At 31.4% G+C, this 23,602-nt stretch overlaps 1 protein-coding gene across 1 annotated transcript in view; it reads left to right on the top strand.

The window, feature by feature from the left end:
- Positions 1–22,013, top strand: part of LOC111701737 (serine/threonine-protein kinase/endoribonuclease ire-1) — a 58,149-nt gene extending 36,136 nt beyond the window's left edge. The window contains exons 24-33 of the mRNA XM_023473146.1: positions 1,513–1,655; positions 2,396–2,458; positions 4,070–4,162; positions 7,661–7,760; positions 10,628–10,690; positions 16,914–17,059; positions 18,708–18,756; positions 20,222–20,284; positions 20,535–20,573; positions 20,751–22,013. Of these exons, the coding sequence (XP_023328914.1) occupies positions 1,513–1,655; positions 2,396–2,458; positions 4,070–4,162; positions 7,661–7,760; positions 10,628–10,690; positions 16,914–17,059; positions 18,708–18,756; positions 20,222–20,284; positions 20,535–20,573; positions 20,751–21,353 (1,362 nt within the window). The 3' untranslated portion in view covers positions 21,354–22,013. The remainder of the gene's footprint in view (positions 1–1,512; positions 1,656–2,395; positions 2,459–4,069; positions 4,163–7,660; positions 7,761–10,627; positions 10,691–16,913; positions 17,060–18,707; positions 18,757–20,221; positions 20,285–20,534; positions 20,574–20,750) is intronic.
- The last annotated feature ends 1,589 nt before the right edge of the window (positions 22,014–23,602 follow it).

Below are 23,602 nucleotides of genomic sequence, written 5' to 3'. Positions count from 1 at the left end.
TACACACCAAAACTTTCTTACTCAAGTCAAATAAAGCTCGGCCGCGTGAGTTATTTTTTAAAGAAGTCTCTGAGTTATAGAAATGTTCTGAGATCCGATGGAAAATTGGTAATTTCCGTAAAAACTCTTTAAATGGGTATTTTAAACACGAATCAACGCCTAAAACAGTACTCGGGCGGGCTGCAGGCGCCCCACGTTTTTAAATAATGGTTTTTAGATTCTATTTGTATATCTACATTATCCTGAATCCGTTGTAATTCTTGTAAAAAAGCTAAAAAGTATATTTTTCCCCCTAAAAAGTTAGCTATAACAAAGACGACATCCTTAACATATTGCGGGTTTACAGGATCCATTCAAAGATAAATATCTGAACGATAAAAATAATTATAAATTGAAATCATTATAAATCAATGCAAGATACAATTGATACAATGTTTGTAAATGCAAAGATTTCCAGAATTTATTCATTTTGTTCATTCTAAACATGAAACACAAGACAAATGCATTTTAAGAGATATATTGTGACAAAAGCCNGGAGGGTGGGTTGGTAGATGCTAATTTGAGTCCTTCACTAAGTATTTTGGTATGCTTTAATTTAAATATAATTTAAATTCAAATTTGCTCAACAGGAATCTTTTTAAATTTTACAGGTTTGATATGGGGTTGTAAAGTTCAGTTTGTGTTTGTCAAAGTTTGGTTTGGTAATGTCAACGTTTGGACGCTGTCACAGTTTGAATTAGGACTGTCAAAGTTCGGATTGGGACTGTCAAAGTTTGGATTGGGATTGTCAAAGTTTGGATTGGGACTGTCAAAGTTTGGATTGGGACTGTCAATGTATGGATCGGGAATGCCAAAGTTTTGATTGGGACTGTCAAAGTTCGGTTTGGGATTGTTGGTATTTGGTCTGGTCAGCAAATAATTGGGCTGGGAATTGTCAAGGTTTTGGTTTGGGATTATCCAAGTTTGGTTTGGGATTGTCAAAGCTTTTTTTGGATTGACCCCCGACCAGTTTGAATTAGGATTGTTGCTATTTTATCTGGTTCGCTATGTTTTGAGAATTGTCAAGGTTTAGGTTTGGGATTATCAAAGTTTAGGTTTGGGATTATCAAAGTTTGGTCATAGGTTGTCCAGTTTAGTATGAAATTGTCAAAGCTTGGTTTGGTTTGCGATTTTTAAAGTTCGGTTTGGGATTGCCTAGCTTGAATTAAGGATTGTTGGTGTTGAGAATCGTCAAGATGTGGGTTTGGGATTACCCAAGTTTAGTTAGGAGGTTGTCCAGTTTAGTTAATGATTGTCAAAGTTTTGGTTTGGGATTGTTGATGACTGGTTTGGGCCAGTCAAGTTTTGTTATAGAACAATCAAGATTTTACTTGAGATTGTTAAAAAAAGGTTTGGCCCTTAAAATGTCATAAGTTATGATAGTTTGAAGCAATATTTGGTTTCATTTGGAAAAGGTTATTTTGATTTGGTTTTGTTTGGGTTTGGGTTTGATATTTGGTTTGGTTTGGTTAGGAGAAGTCCCTAAGTTTCCTGCAGGAGGCAAGTGACCGTGTTGAGGCTGAGGATGAGGGAAGTGTTCTCCTACATCACCTGGAGAGGGATCAGGAGGAGGTTCTATCAGGAGATTGGGTCGCAGCTCTAGATACTATTGTCAGGTCAGGGATAGAATTTTATGAACTTGAGCAAGGTCGCTGAACTAGTTAGTTATTAAGTTATTACTCTCAAATTTTGTTTTCCGTTAAAATTATTAAATAATAAATATTTTTTCGGAGCTGATTGGAAGGGTAGAGTAGTATAAACTAAGAATTCCAAGAGTCATTTTAATTGTTGAGTTTATTAAGTTTCCTTGAAAGTTCAAAAAGTTTTCTCCAGGACTGGAAATTTTCTCACGGGTTTGGTTTTTAATTTTTTGAAGCCCTCTACTTTTCTTTGAGGGTTGATCCCCCCCCCCCCCCCCCCCTTTATACTTTATTATTAGTTTAGACATTTTTAGGAGCACAAATAACAATAGTTTTAGATTTGTTGTTTTCTTAACAAATAATTTCTTGTATGTACATATACGCTGTTAGTGTCATACCTTCCAGAGCCAGAAATTTAAGAGAGTATTGTTGAATGAGTTTCCTTTTTGGGGTCTAAACAGTTGCGTAGTTTTTAATTTAACAAATCAGAAACCATATGAAACAATATTTCTTTTCAAGAAAAACAAAACAGCCTGACCCCATTCATGAAACCGGGTTTCTGATACTCGGTTTTATGACGATACTCTGTTTCGGGCTCTGTAATCTGTGTACTGTACATACTGTACACTTAACTAAAAGAAATATAAAATACTTTGGAATGTTTGGCAGGTTAATTTAATGATAAAATCCAAATGCAAATCATTTTTAATTTCTAGGGATGATTTAAGGAGAAGTCGGACTTACAGGAATACTGTCAAGGATCTGTTAAGGGCAATAAGGTAAATAAAGATAATTCAGGCTAATTTAATAATATTCCTCCATTTGTTTAAAATTTTAAAATATCTGGTTTAGATGTAGAATTTAAAATCAAAATTGTGTTGAAATATATCACAGATCTGTGAAAATATTAAATTTATTTTGAAAAATATTTTTGATATTTGGATATGGGAGAGCTTAGTACAATCTTTGTTGTTACTAGCAAGGACTTTTTGACAGATTATTATCATTTATCAGAGCTTTCTGAACAGCTGCACCTTAGGTACGGTGTCTAAACACTGAACAAAAACTGTCAGAACACTACAAAAGTTGTCTGAACACTGAATAAAAACTGTCTGAACACTGGACAAAAGTTGTCTGAACACTGAACAAAATTGTCTGAACACTGTACAAAAGTTGTCTGAACAGCAAACAAAAGATGTCTGATGAACACTGCACTCCAGCTATCTGAACACATAACTATAGCTTTCGGAAGACTGCACTTTCAGCTGTCAGAACACTGTCCTACAGCTGTCTAAACACTGCATTACAAGTGTTAATGTTCCAGTGAACAATGAATTACTGTTCCAATGTAAAGTTTTAATGTTCCAGTGAACAAGGGTTTACTGTTCCAATGAAAAGAAATGTTCCAGTAAACAAGGGTTTACTTTTCCAATGAAAAGTGTTAATGTTCCAGTGAACAAGGGTTTACTGTACCAATGAAAAGTGTTAATGTTCTAGTGAACAAAGGTTTACTGTTGCAATAAAAAGTGTTAATGTTCCAGTGAACAAAGGTTTATTGTTCCAATGAAAAGTGTTAATGTTCCAGTGAACAAGGGTTTACTGTTCCAATGAATAGTGTTAATGTTCTAGTGAACAAGGGTTTACTGTTGCAATGAAAAGTGTTAATATTCAAGTGAACAATGGTTTACTTTTTCAATGAAAAGTGTTAATGTTCCAATGAACAAAGGTTTACTGTTCCAATGAACAAAGTGTTAATGTTCCAATGAACAAAGGTTTACTGTTCCAATGAAAAGTTGTTCCAATGAACAAAGGTTTACTGTTCCAATGAAAAGTGTTAATGTTCAAGTGAACAAGGGTTTATTGTTCCAATGAAAAGTGTTAATGTTCCAGTGAACAAGGGTTTATTGTTCCAATGAAAAGTGATAATGTTCCAGTGAACAAAGGTTTACTGTTCCAATGAAAAGTGTTAATGTTCCAGTGAACAAGGGTTTACTGTTCCAATGAAAAGAAATGTTAACGTTCCAATAAATTAATATATGTTCTGTTATAAAAGCTTCCTTTTCATATATTCTCATTTTTATTCTTCCATCTTGTCTTAATACCCAGGGGTGGTGATGATTTTCTATACTGCTCCGGGGATATAATGAAAACTTGAACATGAAAAGGCAAGTTTTCCTCAAGTATTTAGAAAATATGTGTCCCTGTGCTGTATCTTTTTGTTTGCTTGTGTCCAGTTAATTTCAAAAAGTTCTATCATTGTAATTTATATGGCCCCAGGAAAATGTTATGGCCGATGTAAAATGAAATTTTTGCCTAGAATAGATGTCATTTTTAATTCACGCAAATCCATCAATGTTAATAAAAATTTTCAAGATTTTTATATATTTTAGGAATAAGAAGCACCACTACCGAGAGATGCCTGAACAAGTAAAGGAAGTGTACGGTCCGCTTCCTAATCAGTTTATGCAGTACTGGGACCAAAGGTATGTACGTACAGCACTGTACACTGTACAGTCCACAATATAAATGTTTTAGATGTACAGCGTTTTCCATTAAATTGGACTGTTGAGAGTATACTTCAATATCGTCTTTGATCTATGAAATAATTTTCGGCATTCAATCGTCAATCTGATTTTACAACTATCATTCTTGATACAATTATCACTAAATACCTAGAGCCCTGGTTTTTCTAAAATGTGGTCCTCAATTTTTGTGATTTCAAAATTATCGGAGAATTTCGTTCAGATAGAGACAATTTTGGTTTGATTCAATAATATTGATTTTTCACATCTTTTGTAGTTTAAAAGCGCAAAAATAGCAGATCACATTTTAAAATGCAAAGGAAAATTTAATCACCTTTCTAAATATAATAAAAAACAAAACAGGAAAACCTAGAATTAAATTTGAAATTCGTGGAATATTAAGAAAACAATTCGCGAAATGTTAAGAACAATATTTAAATAACATATTGTACGGTTAATATCTCGTTACATATTTTCATCAATATCAGATTTCAAATATCATATTATTAATGTTGAGACATCTAGGACAAGCTAAGACAGAATTCGGACAGAATAATTATAACTCTATAGAATACAATACAAACAGTCATGAATTTTAACATGTTTTATACAAGAACACTAATCTAGGATTGTTAAATGGACTTTTATCATTAGTTCGTAACCTCCAAGATTATTAATCCGGGATTGTTAATTTTAATTTACCTCCAAGAATATTCATCAAGAATTGTTAATGGAGTTTCATCTTCAATTCTTTACCTTCAAGAACATTAATCTAGGATTGTTAAATAGAGTTTCATCTTCAATTCTTTACCTCCAAGAATATTATAGTCGAATTGTTAATTAGAGTTTCATCATCAATTCTTAACCTCCAATAATATTAAATTAGGATTATTAAATCATAAATTTAGTTTCAACATCATTTCTTTACTTTCAAGAATATTGAACGAGTATTGTTAAATGAAGTTTCATCATGAACTCTTCACTGCCAAGAAATTATGAAAAGGATTGTTTAATGGAATTTCATCCAAGAATTTAAAACTAGGATTGTTAAATGAAATTTCATCATCATTGATTTACCTCTCAAGAGTATTAACTAGGACAGTTTGATAGAGATCATTGAAAATTCACTTATCGCCCCAACCTCTCACCTATAGTGAGGTAGCAAATATCACCGATTCTAAAAAATGGATTTTAAAATCCTCAGAAAGAAAACATTCATTCTAAAAGTATTTATATTAAAAAATATTAATTACTATTCTTGCTTGTGAATATTTGTGTTAAAAATATAAATATTCCTGCCTGAAGGCTGCAGCATTATTGTTTTATTGTTTATTGTTTACATGGTGAACTGTACTGCAGTATATTGGAGATTAATAGTAGATACAGACTACAGGTTACAGGATACAGAATACAGAATACAGAACACAGAACACAGAACACAGGATACAGGTTACAGGTTACAGGTTACAGGTTACAGGACACAGGATTCAGAATTATACAGGATACAAGATCATACAGAACACAGGATATATATAATACAGGATTCAGAATACAGAACACCGGATATAGAATACAGGATACAGGATACAGAACACCGGATATAGAATTATACAGGCTACAGGATCATACAGAACTCAGGATATACAATACAGGATATAGAATACAGAACACAGGATATAAAATACAGAACACAGGATATAGAATATAGAATACAGAAAATAGGATATAGAATATAGAATACAGAAAACAGGGTATAGAATACAGGATATAGAACATAGAATAAAGAAAACAGGATATAGAATACAGAATACAGAAAACAGGAAATAGAATACAGGATATAAAATATAGAATACAGAAAACAGGATATAGAATACAGGATATAGAATATAGAATATAGAATACAGAAAACAGGATATAGAATACAGGATATAAGATGCAGAATACAGAAAACAGGATATAGAATACAGGATATAGAATATAGAATACAGATAACAGGATATAGAATACAGGATATAAGATACAGAATACAGAAAACAGGATATAGAATATAGAATACAGATAACAGGATATGATATAAGATGCAGAATACAGAAAACAGGATATAGAATACAGGATATAGAATATAGAATACAGATAACAGGATATAGAATACAGGATATAAGATACAGAATACAGAAAACAGGATATAGAATATAGAATACAGATAACAGGATATGCCTGATTTTCTCATATGCACTTTCAGGTTGTAAGATAGAGGATAGTAAATCAGAAATACAGTGAGACTACTTATAAAAATCTGGAATAAGAACAAAATTTGAGACACAATTTATGATTTAAAATAATCCAATGAACATGAAACACAACATTTTGTGCCATGTTCACAAACACATTTTAACTAATTAGTTGATTTTCAACCTACAGGTGAAAGTTTTTGAGGAAACCCATGGGTAAAAAAATAAAGAAAGTTAATTTCCAAAAATCGATTTTTTTTAATTCCACGGACAACGCCGGGCACTCCAGCTGGTTGTTTATATATCGTCTTCCTATTCCAGAGTTGGTTCTCACTGTAGGATACAAGTTTGTAAGATATGTAGGATATGACAAAGATCCAGAAACGATGCTTCTGTTGTATGATATTAGAATAAAGTTTGATCGTCTTTACATATGCAGTATGCACATTTTTGTTAACTTTTCACTCCGCAAAGAGGGTGTAAAATTTCAACCCTTCTTCCTCCGGGGGGAATGATTTTTGAAAAAATTTTGCTGAAAATTGAAAAATTGGGACAACAAAGGGCAATTTTTTTTCATCCTTTTTTTTACTCCCCCCCCCCAAAAAAAAAAAAAAAAATTTTTTTTTTTCCTAATTCAGCCAGAGAAAAATTTCCATAACTCCTGGGGGGAAAGATAATTGTCAAAGATGGGGGTAATGATTGTTCAAGAAAATAAACACCCCTGCTCCACTACTAGTTTTTTTAATGGTTTTTAACATTTTTTTGTCTTTTTTTGTTCAAGATCAATCTTCATTAAAACCCTTTTTTTAGTATTGCCTCTATAAACCTCTAGTGAACTATATGAAATGGAAAAAATATCAAAATTCAAATTTTAAAAGACTAAATTGTTGATGGCGTCATACAATGTTTTGATGTAATTTTTTCTCAGTCAAAAATTTTATTTTTACCACGTTAGATGACGTTGATTTAACATCAAATTATAAAAAATATAATTTAATAATTTACACTGAACATATATATAATCTTCTATTTCTATTTACCTCTTTGATTACTTTCATGTTTTTAAGTGAATGTTTAGGGTCCATTTTCATCATAACTCACATTATTTTCTTAGAATTTCCTCTCTATACTTCCAGTAATTTTTCAAGAAAATATAGACCCCTGCTCCACCCTTTATCAATAAAACTATGTTCACGACTAGCTCTGTTTACCATATTTATCTGTCAAGGTTCCCCAAGCTGCTGGTGCACACCTACAACGCCTTGCAGAGCATCAAGACAGAAGCTGAGTTGATCAAGTACTATGATAAGCACTATGACTTCGTTAAGGTAGGACGGTGTAAAACTTGTAACAAGCCGAGTCAAACATCTTTAAATGTTTAGCAGGGGCATATACTTTGAATGGGACTGTAAGTGTAATATCTTGAGACCATATATACACAAATGTCAACACCCTGTTCACACCGGTATCATTGGTCGGATCAAGTATAAATTAGATATTCATCTTTATAATTTCAAAAATGATTATTTTCAATTGTGGTTTCTCTTAAAAACATGGAGAATTACTTAAAATTATGCTTACAATTCCTTTAAGATTTTTACAATTGGACCTATAAAACTGTTAAATAGAACGACGGTTGTTTTTACAATTGGACCCATAAAACTGTTAAATAGAACGACGGTTGTTTTTACAATTGGACCCATAAAACTGTTAAATAGAACGACGGTTGTTTTTACAATTGGACCCATAAAACTGTTAAATAGAACGACGGTTGTTTTTACAATTGGACCCATAAAACTGTTAAATAGAACGACGGTTGTTTTTACAATTGGACCCATAAAACTGTTAAATAGAACGACGGTTGTTTTTACAATTGGACCCATAAAAGTGTTAAATAGAACGACGGTTGTTTTTACAATTGGACCCATAAAACTGTTAAATAGAACGACGGTGGTTTTTACAATTGGACCCATAAAACTGTTAAATAGAACGACGGTTGTTTTTACAATTGGACCCATAAAACTGTTAAATAGAACGACGGTTGTTTTTACAATTGGACCCATAAAACTGTTTAATAGAACGACGGTTGCTTTTACAATTGGACCCATAAAACTGTTAAATAGAACGACGGCTGCTTTATTTAAATCATGATTTTAAAAGATCAAATGAACATGGAACACGGCAATTGTGCAGTGTTCACAGACCCATTTATAAGATGTCATCTTTTCGTTCTACAGTTTTATGGGTTTCAATGTAAATCTCAGAATTAAAATTAATTGTAAAAAAAACTGTTGTTATATTTGCATTAAAGCTGCCATATATATAGCAACTCATCAGATAAGAAATGTCAATAATGTGATAGATAGGTATCAGTAAGGAAATATCCTTGAATATTGTTTTTGTAAATATTTTGAACACTTGGTATTTTCGGGCTTTCATTAGAAAATTCTATGCTCTTCAAGTTTCCTTTGTTGTAAGCATGTTTAAAAACCTGCAAAGTTAAATAACAAGGCAATTCTTTGTAATTTTTTTGTAAACTCTGTTGAGTCTCAACTAAAAAAAACTTTTTAAAGATGTTAGATACTTTCCCAATAGCATCATAAGTGGCAACTTTCCAAATGTGCTATTTCCCAATCGGCATCTTCCCATGTCTGTCCTAGACGCAGTGCTTGATCCTCTTTACCTTAAGACCTTGAGAATGGGCTCCTTTTCACATCTTTTATATATTAGCAGAGTATGAATTATCTGTAATCTGTACACTGTACACTGTACACTACTCAGCGTACTATGTACACTGTGCTTCTTAGCTGCACAATGAAAATTGCACATTGGGGGGTAAATTGAAATTAAAGGAGTTCTTTATTTGCGATGTATAATGTATTATTATGATAACTGTAGATAGTGTGGTGTAAGCTGATACTATTTGCAATTTTTTAAATTTAATCTAATATAGTGTAATATTTCACTATATTTCCTAGATCTGTACATTTAATTATACTATGTTATACAGTGTGCCCAATAAGCACTAGTAGTACTGTTCTAACTGTACATGGTGTAGGAAACTAATAGCATTATTCTAACTGTACATGTTATAGGAAATTGTACTGTTCTAACTATACATGGTGTAGGATACCAATTTTACTGTTCTAACTGTACATAGTATAGGAAACTAATTGTATTGTTTTATCTGTACATAGCATAGGAAACTTATTGTACTTTTCTAACTGTACAGTGTGCATGGTAAAGTAAAATAATAGTATTGTTCTAACTGTAAATGTTATAGGAAACTAATAGCACTGTTCTAACTATACATGCCGCATGGTATAGGAACCTAATTGTACTGTTCTAACTGTACATGGTATAGGAAACTAATAACACTAGTCTAACTGTACATACATAGTATAGGAAACTAATTGTATTTGTTCTAACTGTACATGGTACAGTACATGGATACCAATTGTACTAATCTAACTGTACATGGTGTAGGGTACTAATTGTACTGTTCTAACTGTACATTGTGGAGAATACTAATTGTACTGTTCTAACTGTACATGGTCTAGGATACTAATTGTACTGTTCTAAAAGTACATGTTGTAGGATACTAATTGCACTGTTCTACCAGTGCATGGTGGAGGATCCTAATTGTACTGATCTAACTGTACATGGTATAGGATACTAATTGTACTTCTCTTTCGGTACATGGCATAGGATACTAAAAGTATTGTTATAACTGTACATGGTGGAGGAAACTTTTTGTACAGTTCTAACTGTACATGGTAAAGGAAACTAATTGCACTGTTCTAACTGTACATGGTGTAGGATACTAATTGTACTGTTCTAACAGTACATGGTATAGGAAACTAGTAGTACTGTTCTAACTGTACATGGTATAGGAAACTAGTAGTACTGTTCTAACTGTACATGGTATTGTATGCTAATTGTACTGTTCTAACTGTACATGGTGGAGGAAACTATTTGTACTGTTCTAACTGTACATGGTAAAGGAAACTATTTGTACTGTTCTAACTGTACATGGTAAAGGAAACTAATTGCACTTTTCTAACTGTACATGGTGGAGGAAACTATTTGTACTGTTCTAACTGTACATGGTAAAGGAAACTATTTGTACTGTTCTAACTGTACATGGTAAAGGAAACTAATTGCACTGTTCTAACTGTACATGTACTGTAAATAGGATGATACTAATGTTCAGCTGCATGATACTAAATCTGAGAATTTGGATTATAATGAAATCAAGGTTAGTTAGTTTAACTTATCATTTGTAATTGGGTAAATGTTTTTTTAACCTTTAAAAAGTAGAAATAAACCCGATATTCGCCTTTAAGTTGGATATAATTATAAAAAGTGAATGATAATAAACAACTCATTTGTTTAAGTTTGCATGACATGTAAATATGCATGAAATAACTGTATAGTATAAGTAGCATCTAAATTGCATGTGTTGATTATTATTTTGCTATTAAATTGATAAGAATGAAGAATTTTCTATTTGCGATGAAAGGTGTAATCTTCACTGTTCAGTCTTCTTGTTTAAACCAACATATGCAGATATAAATGATCTAAAATTTGCATGTTCTCAAGCTAAAATCATCGATCTAAGAACAGATAATTTGAACGCGGATTTATTTAACAGAGAAAAGGAAAGAAACTGCCAGAATTTAATTATTTTCAAGACTGAAGAGATTAAAAAGGGTACCGTTGTGATTTGGGCATGTAACTCTTGAAACACAGGTTCACTTGAAAATATGCAAACAGTCTCTTTTTTATTTTTCTTCAATCTACTAAACTGATATCCCGGGGAAAGAATTCAAGTTAGAATTTGAAGAATTCTATAAACAAAATAGTATCGGCTAGTCGACATTCTTCCACGGCTTTCTAAATAAAAACCCAACGTGTGCAGGTTTATATTTGTTGATACAGTGAGAACTAGAAAATTATGGAATGGAAAGACGACAATTAAGCAATAATTAATAGTATTTTATGTTGTTACAAAGCTAATAGTTTTACCTGTGACTTTTTAAATAACTTATTCGATGAAATGGGTCTGTTTACAATGCACAATTGCGGTGTCTCCATAACTTTAGCCTTACCGTCGTCTTCTTATTCTAGAACTTTCTGGTTCTCACTGTATTTGAGGGAAGGCTTTCTAATTTCTTCCAGATCAATAAAGATCCGTAAAGGACTTATTGGTCCGGTCTTCAAGTAGTTTAAAATGAGAAACCATTAAAATCTTTTTTAACATCAAACCCTTTCTTTTTCAGAATTATTAATAAATCTATAGATGCTAGAGATCAAATAGATTCTAGTACAATAGATGGCAACGTAGAATTTGTACACTCTCAGGACAGTCGTCTTCTTACGTCACAAGTGTCAACTTAGTTTTTGAGTCAGACAAAATTATTAATAATTGTGATAATTTTTGAATAAAGTGCTTATCTTACAAAAAACTAAGTGAAATTTTATGTGTTCTTTATTTCCTACTTTTACACTTTTTTATTTAATCTTGGGAAACATATCAACTAATATGAGAAAATTTCGTTTTTTATTTGTTATATTTGACACTTGTGACGTCATGTATAATTGGTCCATTTCTCTGTTGCCACCTATTGTATTTGATAATCTATTTGCTAGAGATGTCTAGTTGTATACTTGCTTCAGAAATCCGTTAAGAAAGGTTCCTCCGCCAATTTACGAAAGTTATGAATGGTTCATCATTTTTAACAGCTTCAGGGAAGGTTCCGCCGCTAATTTACGAAAGTTATGAATGGTTCATCATTTTTAACAGCTTCAGGGAAGGTTCCGCCGCTAATTTACGAAAGTTATAAATGGTTCATCATTTTTAACAGCTTCAGGGGGAAGGTTCCGTAAAAGGTTTTGGCAAACCCACATTAATCCGGAAAAAAATATAAACCCTAGTTTTGGGACGGTTTAAAGATTTTGGTTTTCAATAGATATTTAATGACAATAAGTGTATTTAAAAAGGGGTAGTGTTATAAAAACATCGAACACCATTCAAAACTAATAGTTTGATTATTTTCTAAATGCAAAAATTTTAAGATGGCCGTTTTCTTGCGTTTACAATATGATTTTGAAAATGTTAAAATTGTTTCTTTGTTGAAAACGAATTGAAACTATTCCTGAGTTTTATGTGTTCTCTTGAGTAGGACTGTTAAGAGTTCTGACTTAATTCAATAGGTAATATTTCCTGATATTTCCTCCCACTTGCCAAACTATAATATCCTGCCATCTGCTAGATACAGGGTTACAGGGTTATTCACAAATCATTCTTCACCATTTTTTTCTACTAATAAATTCGGTCATTTCTTTGTGTAGGACCTCACATGACCCCAGGAGAGGTTTATGGATGATAAAAATTTTAAAAATTAGAATCCAACAAAATTATAGTTTCATTAAATTTTAAAAATCCGCAAACTAATTTTGGTTTTGGTTTTACAATTATACAAAGAGAAAATGTTCACACTTGAAATAGAAGATGGCCGCGAAGCAGGCCTTGAAAGTAGGGTTTGTAGCGAAAAGGAAAAATCTTTTCGCATTTTTTCGCATTTCGTTTAGAAAATTTCGTAAACTTATTTTATAATTCCCATGTTTTTTTGGACACCCTGTATGTTTTTTCCAATACTGATTATGATACAGTAGGGTACCCTCATGTTTCTTTAATCCTAGGTTTCCTATCTCTTAACCTGACAAGCATTCATCTTACTAGAGCAGATACAAGAAATATACCCTAGAACAATATGATGTAGAGCATAAACAAACAATATAAAATATAGTTTCATGTTACAAGCAGGATTCCATTAACAGACCAATACAACTTTTTATAATTTAAGGAATTCAGTCTGTGTCACTAGCTCAAAATTTATAATCCCTATATCTTTGCAAACTGATATTGATATATCAGACTTAGATTATTTAATCTTACAGAATTCATAATTATATTAAAAAATCTAAGGTCTAAAACATAGGATTGCAAATATACAGGGATTAAAAAATCAGAGTTTTTGGCAAAGACTTGTGTTCCAAGTTGAAAAGTCAACTTAATTTTTTTCGCGTTTTTTCGAACAACCGAAAGCATTTGAAAATTACAACAAAAAAATTCTAAATAATGAACAGAATAAAAAAGCAATCTCACAACATTCTGTTAGTAAATTCGAACTAAATTCGTCAAGTTAGATATAATGAACTAAATGTTAAGATTTTCTTCTAACATTAAATTATATGTTAATCCAAATTTAATCTATTTGGAAACAGTCTTTTAGAATAACTTGATGAGTACTTCAATATTATACCCCTTGTAAAGCTTTGTTATATAACCCTCCTAGAATGTTCTTGATTCCTCGAAACTTGACAAATACCAAATATTGAAATTTTAACTCCTACACAAAGTGTTATAAAATTGAAATTAAAATATATTTTCAAAGGTATTAAAAGCTTTGGGGGATAATTAGAAATAGTTTATATTTTCAGTAAATATTTTCAGTAAATATTTTCAGTAAATATTTTCAGTAAATATTTTCAGTAAATATTTTCAGTAAATATTTTCAGTAAATACTTTCAGTAAATATTTTCAGTAAATATTTTCAGTAAATATTTTTAGTAAATATTTTCAGTGAATATTTTCAGTGAATATTTTCAGTAAATATTTTCAGTAAATATTTTCAGTGAATATTTTCAGTACATATTTTCAGTAAATATTTTCAGTAAATATTTTCAGTAAATATTGTTAGTAAATATTTTCAGTGAATATTTTTATTATATATTTTCAGTAAATATTTTCAGTAAATATTTTCAGTGAATATTTTCAGTACATATTTTCAGTAAATATTTTCAGTAAATATTTTCATTTAATATTTTCAGTGAATATTTTCAGTGAATATTTTCAGTAAATATTTTCAGTAAATATTTTCAGTAAATATTTTCAGTAAATATTTTCAGTAAATATTTTCAGTAAATATTTTCAGTAAATATTTTCAGTAAATATTTTCAGTAAATATTTTCAGTATATATTTTCAGTAAATATTTTCAGTAAAAATTTTCAGTAAAAATTTACTGAAAATTTTTTTAAGGATCGTTAAATGTAATTTTGAGTGACCCTTTATGAAAAAAGAAAAAGAGTGGCATGTCGGATTCATAACAGATGAAAACATTTTATAGACAAGACCTTGTCTGACAAAAATCATGGTTTTGTTGTCATGATAAACAAATCTGAGCTCTATATATTAATCTCTCTTTGAATCCCGATCAATTGCTTAATTGATCCAAGCATAGGCAATCTTGGCTCATTAAGTATACAGATTATGTAAAAACTGTAGGGTTTGTCTGATCTGCATATATTCTCAGATTCAATTACCATCCATATATATTTATATAATGGTGTGTAAAGGTACTAATGATATTCCAGATTTATATTCAAAAAGTCGAAGAATTCCAATGGTCTGCGTTACTTTAGTTGTTTTTAGTTTAATTTTTCTTAAGATATTTTTTAACTTTAAGAATGCAACTGAACAAGTTTGTTACTTTCACTTAAAAATCAGAAAATCTATCGGGAGAAAATTGTTGAAAACGACTCATACTAAAGAGCGTAGCGTCCATACAAGTTCAGAAAGTTGCAACATTCAACGCGGAATCAATTTAATTCCAAACAAATCATTTAGATATTACAAAATGCATTTGTATACAGTTAATATTTCATAATATTTTGTTTTTAAATAATATTTCACTGGCTCTGGATTTCGAACATTCTTGGAAAATAGGAAAATGTCGCTGAAAACCCTAGGAAGACTGAGAGCAAACGGGGTAGAAACGCAGTACATTATCTATAATGACGATGGATAAATTAATATCGTCGTCCAAAAAACGAGCCCGTTAATTAGTCCGATTTGATATGGGACACCCTGTAACTGACCCACAAGCCCTAGCGGGACAGGAGCATTTAAATAGAAATCATTATCACAAATCCTCGAAACAGGAATAAATGTTTTCAAAAGTAACTATCGGATCATATAAAAAAATATGAAATATCAACTATATACGAATGTTCCGAAAAATTATCGATGATTATTGGTTGTAAAACATGAATGATTTGTTTGGAATTAAATTTATTTTTTTACGATCCGAGTTAGATGTTGCAACTTTCTGAATTTGTATGGACGCTTTAAGGCCTTCGTTATAAGTCGTGTTTAACAATTTTCTCCTTATAGACGCAACAGACTAGAAGCGATCAAAAGTGCTTAATTTTTCGCCCCCTTTCATTTTTTGAGAACACTCCATTTAAGATGTTCTAAGAATTTCTTATTAATTGCATCAATATTCCTTATTTGGTTTAAGGGACTGTAAACGTAATTGTAAGTACATCTCCATTTATTGAAGGGCATGTTTGATTTAGATAATAAAACAAAATCTTTCCTGAAAAGGGTGCCTTAAAGTGAATTGGGCATGCAAATCTTAAAGTGAATTGGGCATGCAAATCTTAAAGTGAATTGTGCATGCAATTAAAGTGAATTGGGCATGCAAATCTTAAAGTGAATTGGGCATGCAAATCTTAAAGTGAATTGGAAATGCAAATCTTAAAGTGAATTGGGTATGCAAATCTTAAAGTGAGTTGTGCATGCAAATCTTAAAGTGAATTGGGCATGCAAATATTAAAGTGAATTGTGTATGCAAATATTAAAGTGAATTGTGCATGCAAATATTAAAGTGAATTGGGCATGCAAATCTTAAAGTGAATTGGGCATGCAAATTTTAAAGTGAATTGGGCATGCAAATATTAAAGTGAATTGGGCCTGCAAATCTTAAAGTGAATTGGGCATGCAAATCTTAAAGTGAATTGGGCATGCAAATCTTAAAGTGAATTGGGCATGCAAATCACAGTGGGATCACTGGAAAATCGGAGTGAATAAGGAGTAAATTGTATTGTACTTGGTGTGGATTACTCCTTGATGTTGTTTTAATGTTACTTGGATCGTTGTTTGCCTAAATTTTTTTCCAGACTCTAAATTTGGCAGAGTATAAAAAAATTAAAATTCGGTGATGGTGATGGAGTAAAAAAGTAGATGTTAGTTCCACATTTATTGAAGATATATTTCGGTCTGGGTTGACCCTCGTCAGTTCTAACGATATAATAACCATCAAATCGGAAAAAAAAAATTATTAAAAACCACAAGAAAATAAACAAACAAAAAAGATTATTTGAAAATAAAAATTGGGGTTGTCAAATGGACATAAGGGAAACTCAGATTACGAGATGGAAAAAAAGATAATTACCAAATATTCACTTTTTTAAAAAAATATAAGTTATATTAAATGTTTTCAGAAAAGGATCCAAAACGATTAACAACACATCTTATAAATACTGTATTTATTCATGTAAATGTCTAATTATAAACATTTTTTTCTGATAATTGTGTTAATTAAAAATTATTCCTAATGAGGTTTATATTTAGGTGAGCTACAGTCCTCCCCCTGGGATATCAGGACAGGTGGCAGCCAGGTCTCAGAGAGACATATTTGAGGAGGGTTCAGCTCCCAGCTCAGCAGCTCCTAGCTCAATACTTTCTAGCTGGGAGGATCTTCATTCAGATATATCTAGGTATACTAAGCTGAAAACTTTAGAATTGGATACCCTTAAAGGGACTGGTAAAGGAATAATGAAAAGGGGTATAGACTGAAACCTAAGTATCTTAGGAGTTGATCGAGACCCATGAGAGTTCTATCTGATGTTCATATCTCAAGAATTTTATTTAAAACTGTGTCAAATTTATACAAAAATCGGTATTTACCAAATTTTGTATAAAAAAGTAGGTTTAAACAGATCAAATTCAGCAAATACGCAACCAATCTGAAAACGATCATATCCCACACGAGCCTAAGGAACTTAGGTTTGCTCCTATTATTTGAATTTATAAATTTTTCAATTTTGATAAATTTAATTAATGATTATTATACATAAATATACGTTTAATTATTTATACATCCGTATCACGTGACCAGAACTCCCACCAATGGCAGTGAAGTATTATTGTGACATGTCTCCGTCTGTATCACGTGACCAGTTTACTGCTTATAATTATGTATAATAATTATCAATTTAATTTACAAAAAATGAAAAATTATTAAATTAAAATAATAATAGGAGCAAACCTAAGTTCCTCAGGCTCCTCCGGGATATCATCGTTTTCAGATTGGTTGCATATTTGCTGAATTTGATCTTTTTAAACCTACTTTTTTATACAAAATTTGGTAAATACCAATTTTTGTATAAATTTGACACAGTTTTTATCAATTTCACGAGACAGGAACATCAGATAGAACAAGGATTTCGATCAACTCCAAAGTAACTTAGGTTTCAGCTTATACCCTTTTTCATTTTTCCTTTACAGTCCCTTTAATCCTGATCGCTTAATCAGAATATCCACTGTGGAAACTTAAAATTTTCTTTTTAATCCGCTCTTGTTGAATATCACATTTCCTACTACATGGAATAAAGATACGATTGGTTACAAATACAGATACGATGCTATATCGATTGGACTAATTTTCGATGAAACTTAAACAGCTGTTCACAAGCCGGCATTTAGAGCATTTAAACAAATTTAAATACAATTTTGTTAGCCTATTAAAAAACATATTTTATCACATTTGAGGAATATAGTCCTTTTGAATGTATAGTCTTAATAAACATTAATCCAAAACTTGTGTTTGTTCAATCGATCATTAGTCCAATTGATGTGACAACACAACGCGGGAAAATTAAAAACCAGTTTTTCAAAAGTTAAAAAGCGCAACTCTTAATTTCTAGAAATTAATCTAGAGAGTCTTGAGATTAGGAAAAAGAGATGATAAAGCATTGATCTCGATTTCCACCATTCTAAAGTTTTCATCTCTGGATTATTAATCAGTTGATATTTATCAAAAGGCTTAAATTTTTTGTTTATAAAAACCGATCAATTCCGTTGATTGGTTGAATATTTTCAAATTTTCTTGTTCTTGATAAAGTTTTGTTTGGACTGGTGCAATGTCAGTCGACCGACGTAATAGAAACACAAGAAAATTGATAAAGACCTTCTTTTCCAGCAGATTTAAGTATTAGAAACTGTAAACCCAAACTTCAGATTTGATTTAGTATATTCATTTCAAGACTTATAGTATGGTAACAGGACTCCCTTGAAAGTCTGATTTGATATGATTTTGATTATTGAAAAAAAAATTGTTTGAATTTTATCATTTTTACTTTTTAGTTCCCAGCTGCAACCCTGCCAAAACTACCCAGAACAGTGTAATGATGAGGTATTTTAAATTCATTTATCCTTATTAAATGGAAATAGTATGAACAACTTTTTTGACAAAAATACTTAAATCCAGTTCAAAAGTATTTTTAAATATTTTATTTTAAAAATACTCGAATACATTGATTAAAAACCTGAATTCGAAAACATAGAAATCGTAAAAGTTCGAAGAAAAAAATAGCAGAACACTAGCTATTGAGCGGAAACACTTTCAAGATGTAGTTTTTTTTCGCCATAAGTCAAACACTTTTTTAAATATAAAAAAAGACTATTAAAGGGAAGAAATTTGAAAATAGAAATATTCATGGAATTTTCAATTACTTTTGACAAGTTGGGTATACTTTAGGTACGTTTTTAAAATCTAAACTTAAAATTTATCTAGACCATTGGCGGCTAATGGTGAACTATATAGAATATAAAAGACGAGGAGAACAGTAATTAATTTAATGAACACCATTTATCATTCTCTTCTTTAGCCAAGTTTTATTCATTTTATATTATTTCTGACGTAGTTTTTTCAAAATATTAGTTTAACGTCACGTTTGGTACAACGAACCATAATCTTTCCCCTCCCTTCAAGTTTTTCAATAACCTCCCGCCCCTTCCATCCCACACCCTACCTCCCTTTTCTTCATACACCCTACCTCCCCTTCTTTCTCACACCCTACCTCTTTCCTACACCCTACCTACCCTTCTTTCCCACACCCTACCTCCCCTTCCTTCCTACACCCTACCTCCCCTTCTTTCCTACACAATACCTCCCATTCTTTCCTACACCCTACCTCCCCTTCTTTCTCACACCCTACATCCCCTTCTTTCCCACACCCTACCTCCCCTTCTTTCCCACACCCTACCTCCCCTTCCTTCCCATCCATACCTAAACGTTTTATTTTTCTACACCTCCCCTTTTTCCTATTTTTTTTCAAATGATCTGCCTTTCATCTATATTTTGTCATTTTCACTCCCTTTCCTTTCCCATCCCCTACTTACGGAGTTATTATTATATTCCTTCTCTTTCCTTCCCTCTAGTCTACCGAGGTTTTAATAATAGATGAATTATTTGTTCTCTTCCCTCTTCAGATTTTAATATTCTTCAGCTTTTTAACGTTCTCCTTCCCCCCCCCCTTCCCTCTTCTCATTCCTGTCTCACTTTATTCCCTGATTTATATTAAGGATTAAGTTTTTAATTGTCCTTTGTTAAACCATAATTATGTCTTTAGTCTTTAATGGAAAACAAATAATATTCTTTTTAGAAATATTTTGTAGTCAGGAAAATTACATATATTTGTATTACATGCTGAAAGACTTTAGAAACATTATTTTGCTGATGCCGCGTGTTTTTTTAATATTGCCGCGTAGATTTTCAAATAATGCCACTTGTGACGTAGATTTTTTAAATGATCAAATGATGTCGTGAGATTTTTCTACAAAATGGCGGAATTTATATTTTGTATTGATTGTTACAGGAACCTGAGGAAGGATTAAGGAGACTGGCAGATTTATCTCGAGTACAAACTATTAAAGATCAGGGAATTATCATTATTAATTTTCAACATTTGCAAGCCAAGAATCCACAATTTCAGTGTAGTTAAAATTTCAATTTATATTTTTAATTAAATGAATTTTAATAATTTTCCCCGTAGTTAATTTGATTTGGTAAAATTCGATTCATAGATTCCTTGATTCTAATTAACTTTAAAAACTGTACCTAACATTTAGGATATCAATTATCATAATTCTAAACTAAATCCTTAAAGATGAATGATGGCAATTTGTTAGGAAATGAAAGTCAGAAAACCGGTTTTTGAAAAAGTCAAGGTAACGCAAACAAAACTTTGTTTTAAATTGTTTAACTAAAATTTTAATCAATAATTTAGAAAACTTCAAAAAATCAATAACGTAGATATTTCATGATTTCAATTTTTATCGTCAATAGACTTAATTGATTAATTGAATTTAGAAAAAGAAATTTTTAAATTATTCTAAATTTTTCAGGAAACCCCGCGAAAGCTAAATTTTGCTGCTGCCGTGAAAAATGATCCATCGGAGCCAGATGACTCACCTAGTCCCTCCAGTCAATCGGAGTTGACCTCCATTCAACATTTGGACACTTCAGACACTTCCTGCGAGTCAGGGATGAAAAAATCCTCCTCAGTTCCAGTTGTGCACCCGGAGAAATCGTTGATGAAATCTGGTTCTGAACCCGGGTTCAGCTCTTCTCAGGGTCCTGCCCGGAGTACAGGGATAGAACTTAATCTCAGACCTTTAAATCTTTCTGCGTTTAGACCTTCTCCCTCCGTGGCAGAAATATTGAAATCAAACATGCCAATTCTTATTAAACCTTCAGACAATGAGAAGATAACCCTAGATAGTTCAAACCAAACCATAGTTCCTTCAGTTGATCAATGCAATAAAGAGAATGAGGATGAAAGTGATAATGAAGAATTTAACGAGGATGGGAAGGAGGAGAAGGAAGAAGAGACTAAGGGAAAACATAAAAGAATTCGAAAAAGACGTAAACATCAGAAGAAGAGTCGAGAACCAAGATCTGAAAATACTGATTTAGAAAATATGATGGATACGGCATTATTGTCGTAGTTTTTTTTGTTTTGTTTTTCTGCACATATTTACTTAATGTATAAAATCTGACATATCTGAGAAGAAAAAAAACTTTATTCTCAGTTATTTACGTACCGTGTACAAATCATAAACTACTTGCTGTATAATTTAAGAATACTAATTGTACTTGTGCTATATAGTGTACTGTACTTTATGAGCAAACTTTCGACACAAAAAAACCGCTCGGAAATAACATCTAATTTTAAAAACGTCCCTGTGATATTATAAAAATATATCTGTCAGTTGTTGGTTGTATCATTTAGAAATCACCTATTTCCAACATTATATATTCGAGTACAATTTTGTTAACTAAATTTTTATTCTGAATATTTTAATTATTTTACAAGTTTAAACAAAATGGATAAACTGATGAAAATTTTTACCTTAAAATCAAATTGAAATAGATTTCATATCACCTGAATTGTCAGGGTTAGTGGCCTTATCAGAAGACTATCAAGATTAGCCTTTTTTGTCAACGATAGTTGTGTTTCAATACCCTTTTTTATCACCAACAATTGTTTTTTATTACTATATATTATCACCGACAGTTATGTCTTAAACCCCTAAATTATCACCGACAGTTGCCATGATGGTTGTAAAATGCATTTACTATGAAAATACAAATTTGTCACCTAATGATTTTTTGAAGTAATCGTTATTTCATTTGTGATTTTCAACGCAAAAGATGATAATGCAACAACTGATCTCTTAAAGCCTGTATCTGATCAATATTGTGGAAGATAGTGTAATTTTTTCTTGTCGAAAAATTATTAAATTCATCATTGATCAGACAAAGCTTTTAAGGGTACCGTTGTGAATCGGGCATTGTCAATCTTTGCACGGAGGGTCACTTAAAAGAACTCTTTCAGTCCCTAAGTTACTTGATTAAAGGGAGTGTTCGTAATCTTACTTCTATCTGTTGCGTCTATAAGGAGAAAATTGTTAAAATCGACTAATACCGAAGAACGTAGTAATCATACAAATTCAGAAAGATGCAACATACGACTTAGACCGTAAAAAAATCTATTTAATTTCAAACAAATCATTCATATATTACACCCATGGTCATCGATTATCTTTCGCCACCTTTGTATACAGTTGATTATTCAAAATATGTTTTGATTTTATTTTTTAAAATAACATTTAGCTTCCAACTTGTTTTCGAACATTCCTGGAAAATATGAAAATGTCGTCTTCATTACCAAAAATCCTCAAAACAGGAATAAATGTTTTTATAAGTAACTCTCAGATCATAACAATTAAAACATATTATGAAAAATCAACTATATACAAATGTGGCGAAAGATAATCGATGACCATAGGGTGTAATATCTGAATGATTTGTTTGAAATTAAATAGATTTTTTTACGGTCTAAGCCGTATGTTGCATCTTTCTGAATTTGTATGGATACTTCGTTCTTCGGTATTTGTCGTTTTTAACAATTTTCTCTTTATAGACGCAACAGATAGAAGTAAGATCAGAAGCGATCAAAAGCGCTTTTTTATCGCATTAAGCCTATACCCCCTTTTATTTTTCGCGAACACTCCCTTTAAGGTTGAGGTTTTGATTAATTCTATATGAATATATTTGACTAAACAGTTAAGGGTTAAAAGCTAAAATAGTTAATGGAGAGAAGCCTAGTTTTTATTATACTTATCTTAATAGATTCGTAAAAAATACTCTACAGATTGACCCCGAGAAGTAAAAAGTATTCAATGACATTTTTAAATGACGAGTTCATGATGTACAAGGGGTTGTACAATTTTCAGCTTTACAGAGCTCAAAACTTAAGACAGGGTATCATTATGAAAACACGATGTGGAACCCGGGTTTCACGATTGGGGTTAGGTAGTTTTGTGGATATCAATAACTTGTGATGAAATTTTATTTTATTTTTTCATATTTTTCATATTTTAAATCAAAATCTACACAAATGTTAAGACCCCAAAAAGGTAACTCTGGAGTTTCGTTCAACGATACTCTTTTAAATTTCGGTCTCAGTCTGCATTAGCAATCTAAATTCTTGTAAATCTATGAGTGAGGAATATAGCACAGAAAAGATAAAAGAAAGAAAAGGTTTTATTTTTGAAGAGTTTCTTGAGAAATAATTTGTAAAGAATTAATAAATATTCTGTCCTGTACTTGAAGTATAGATTAGTCAGCACTGATATCTAGGCACCAACATCATCTGCATCAGGGTCGTACACAGTCTTGGGGGGGGGGGGGG

The sequence above is a fragment of the Eurytemora carolleeae genome, unplaced genomic scaffold (genome assembly GCF_000591075.1).
Source record: "Eurytemora carolleeae unplaced genomic scaffold, Eaff_2.0 scaffold416, whole genome shotgun sequence".
NCBI classification, from domain to species: Eukaryota; Metazoa; Arthropoda; class Copepoda; order Calanoida; family Temoridae; genus Eurytemora; species Eurytemora carolleeae.
Note: the sequence above shows the minus strand (reverse complement) of the source record. Positions and strands in the feature narration are given on the sequence as shown.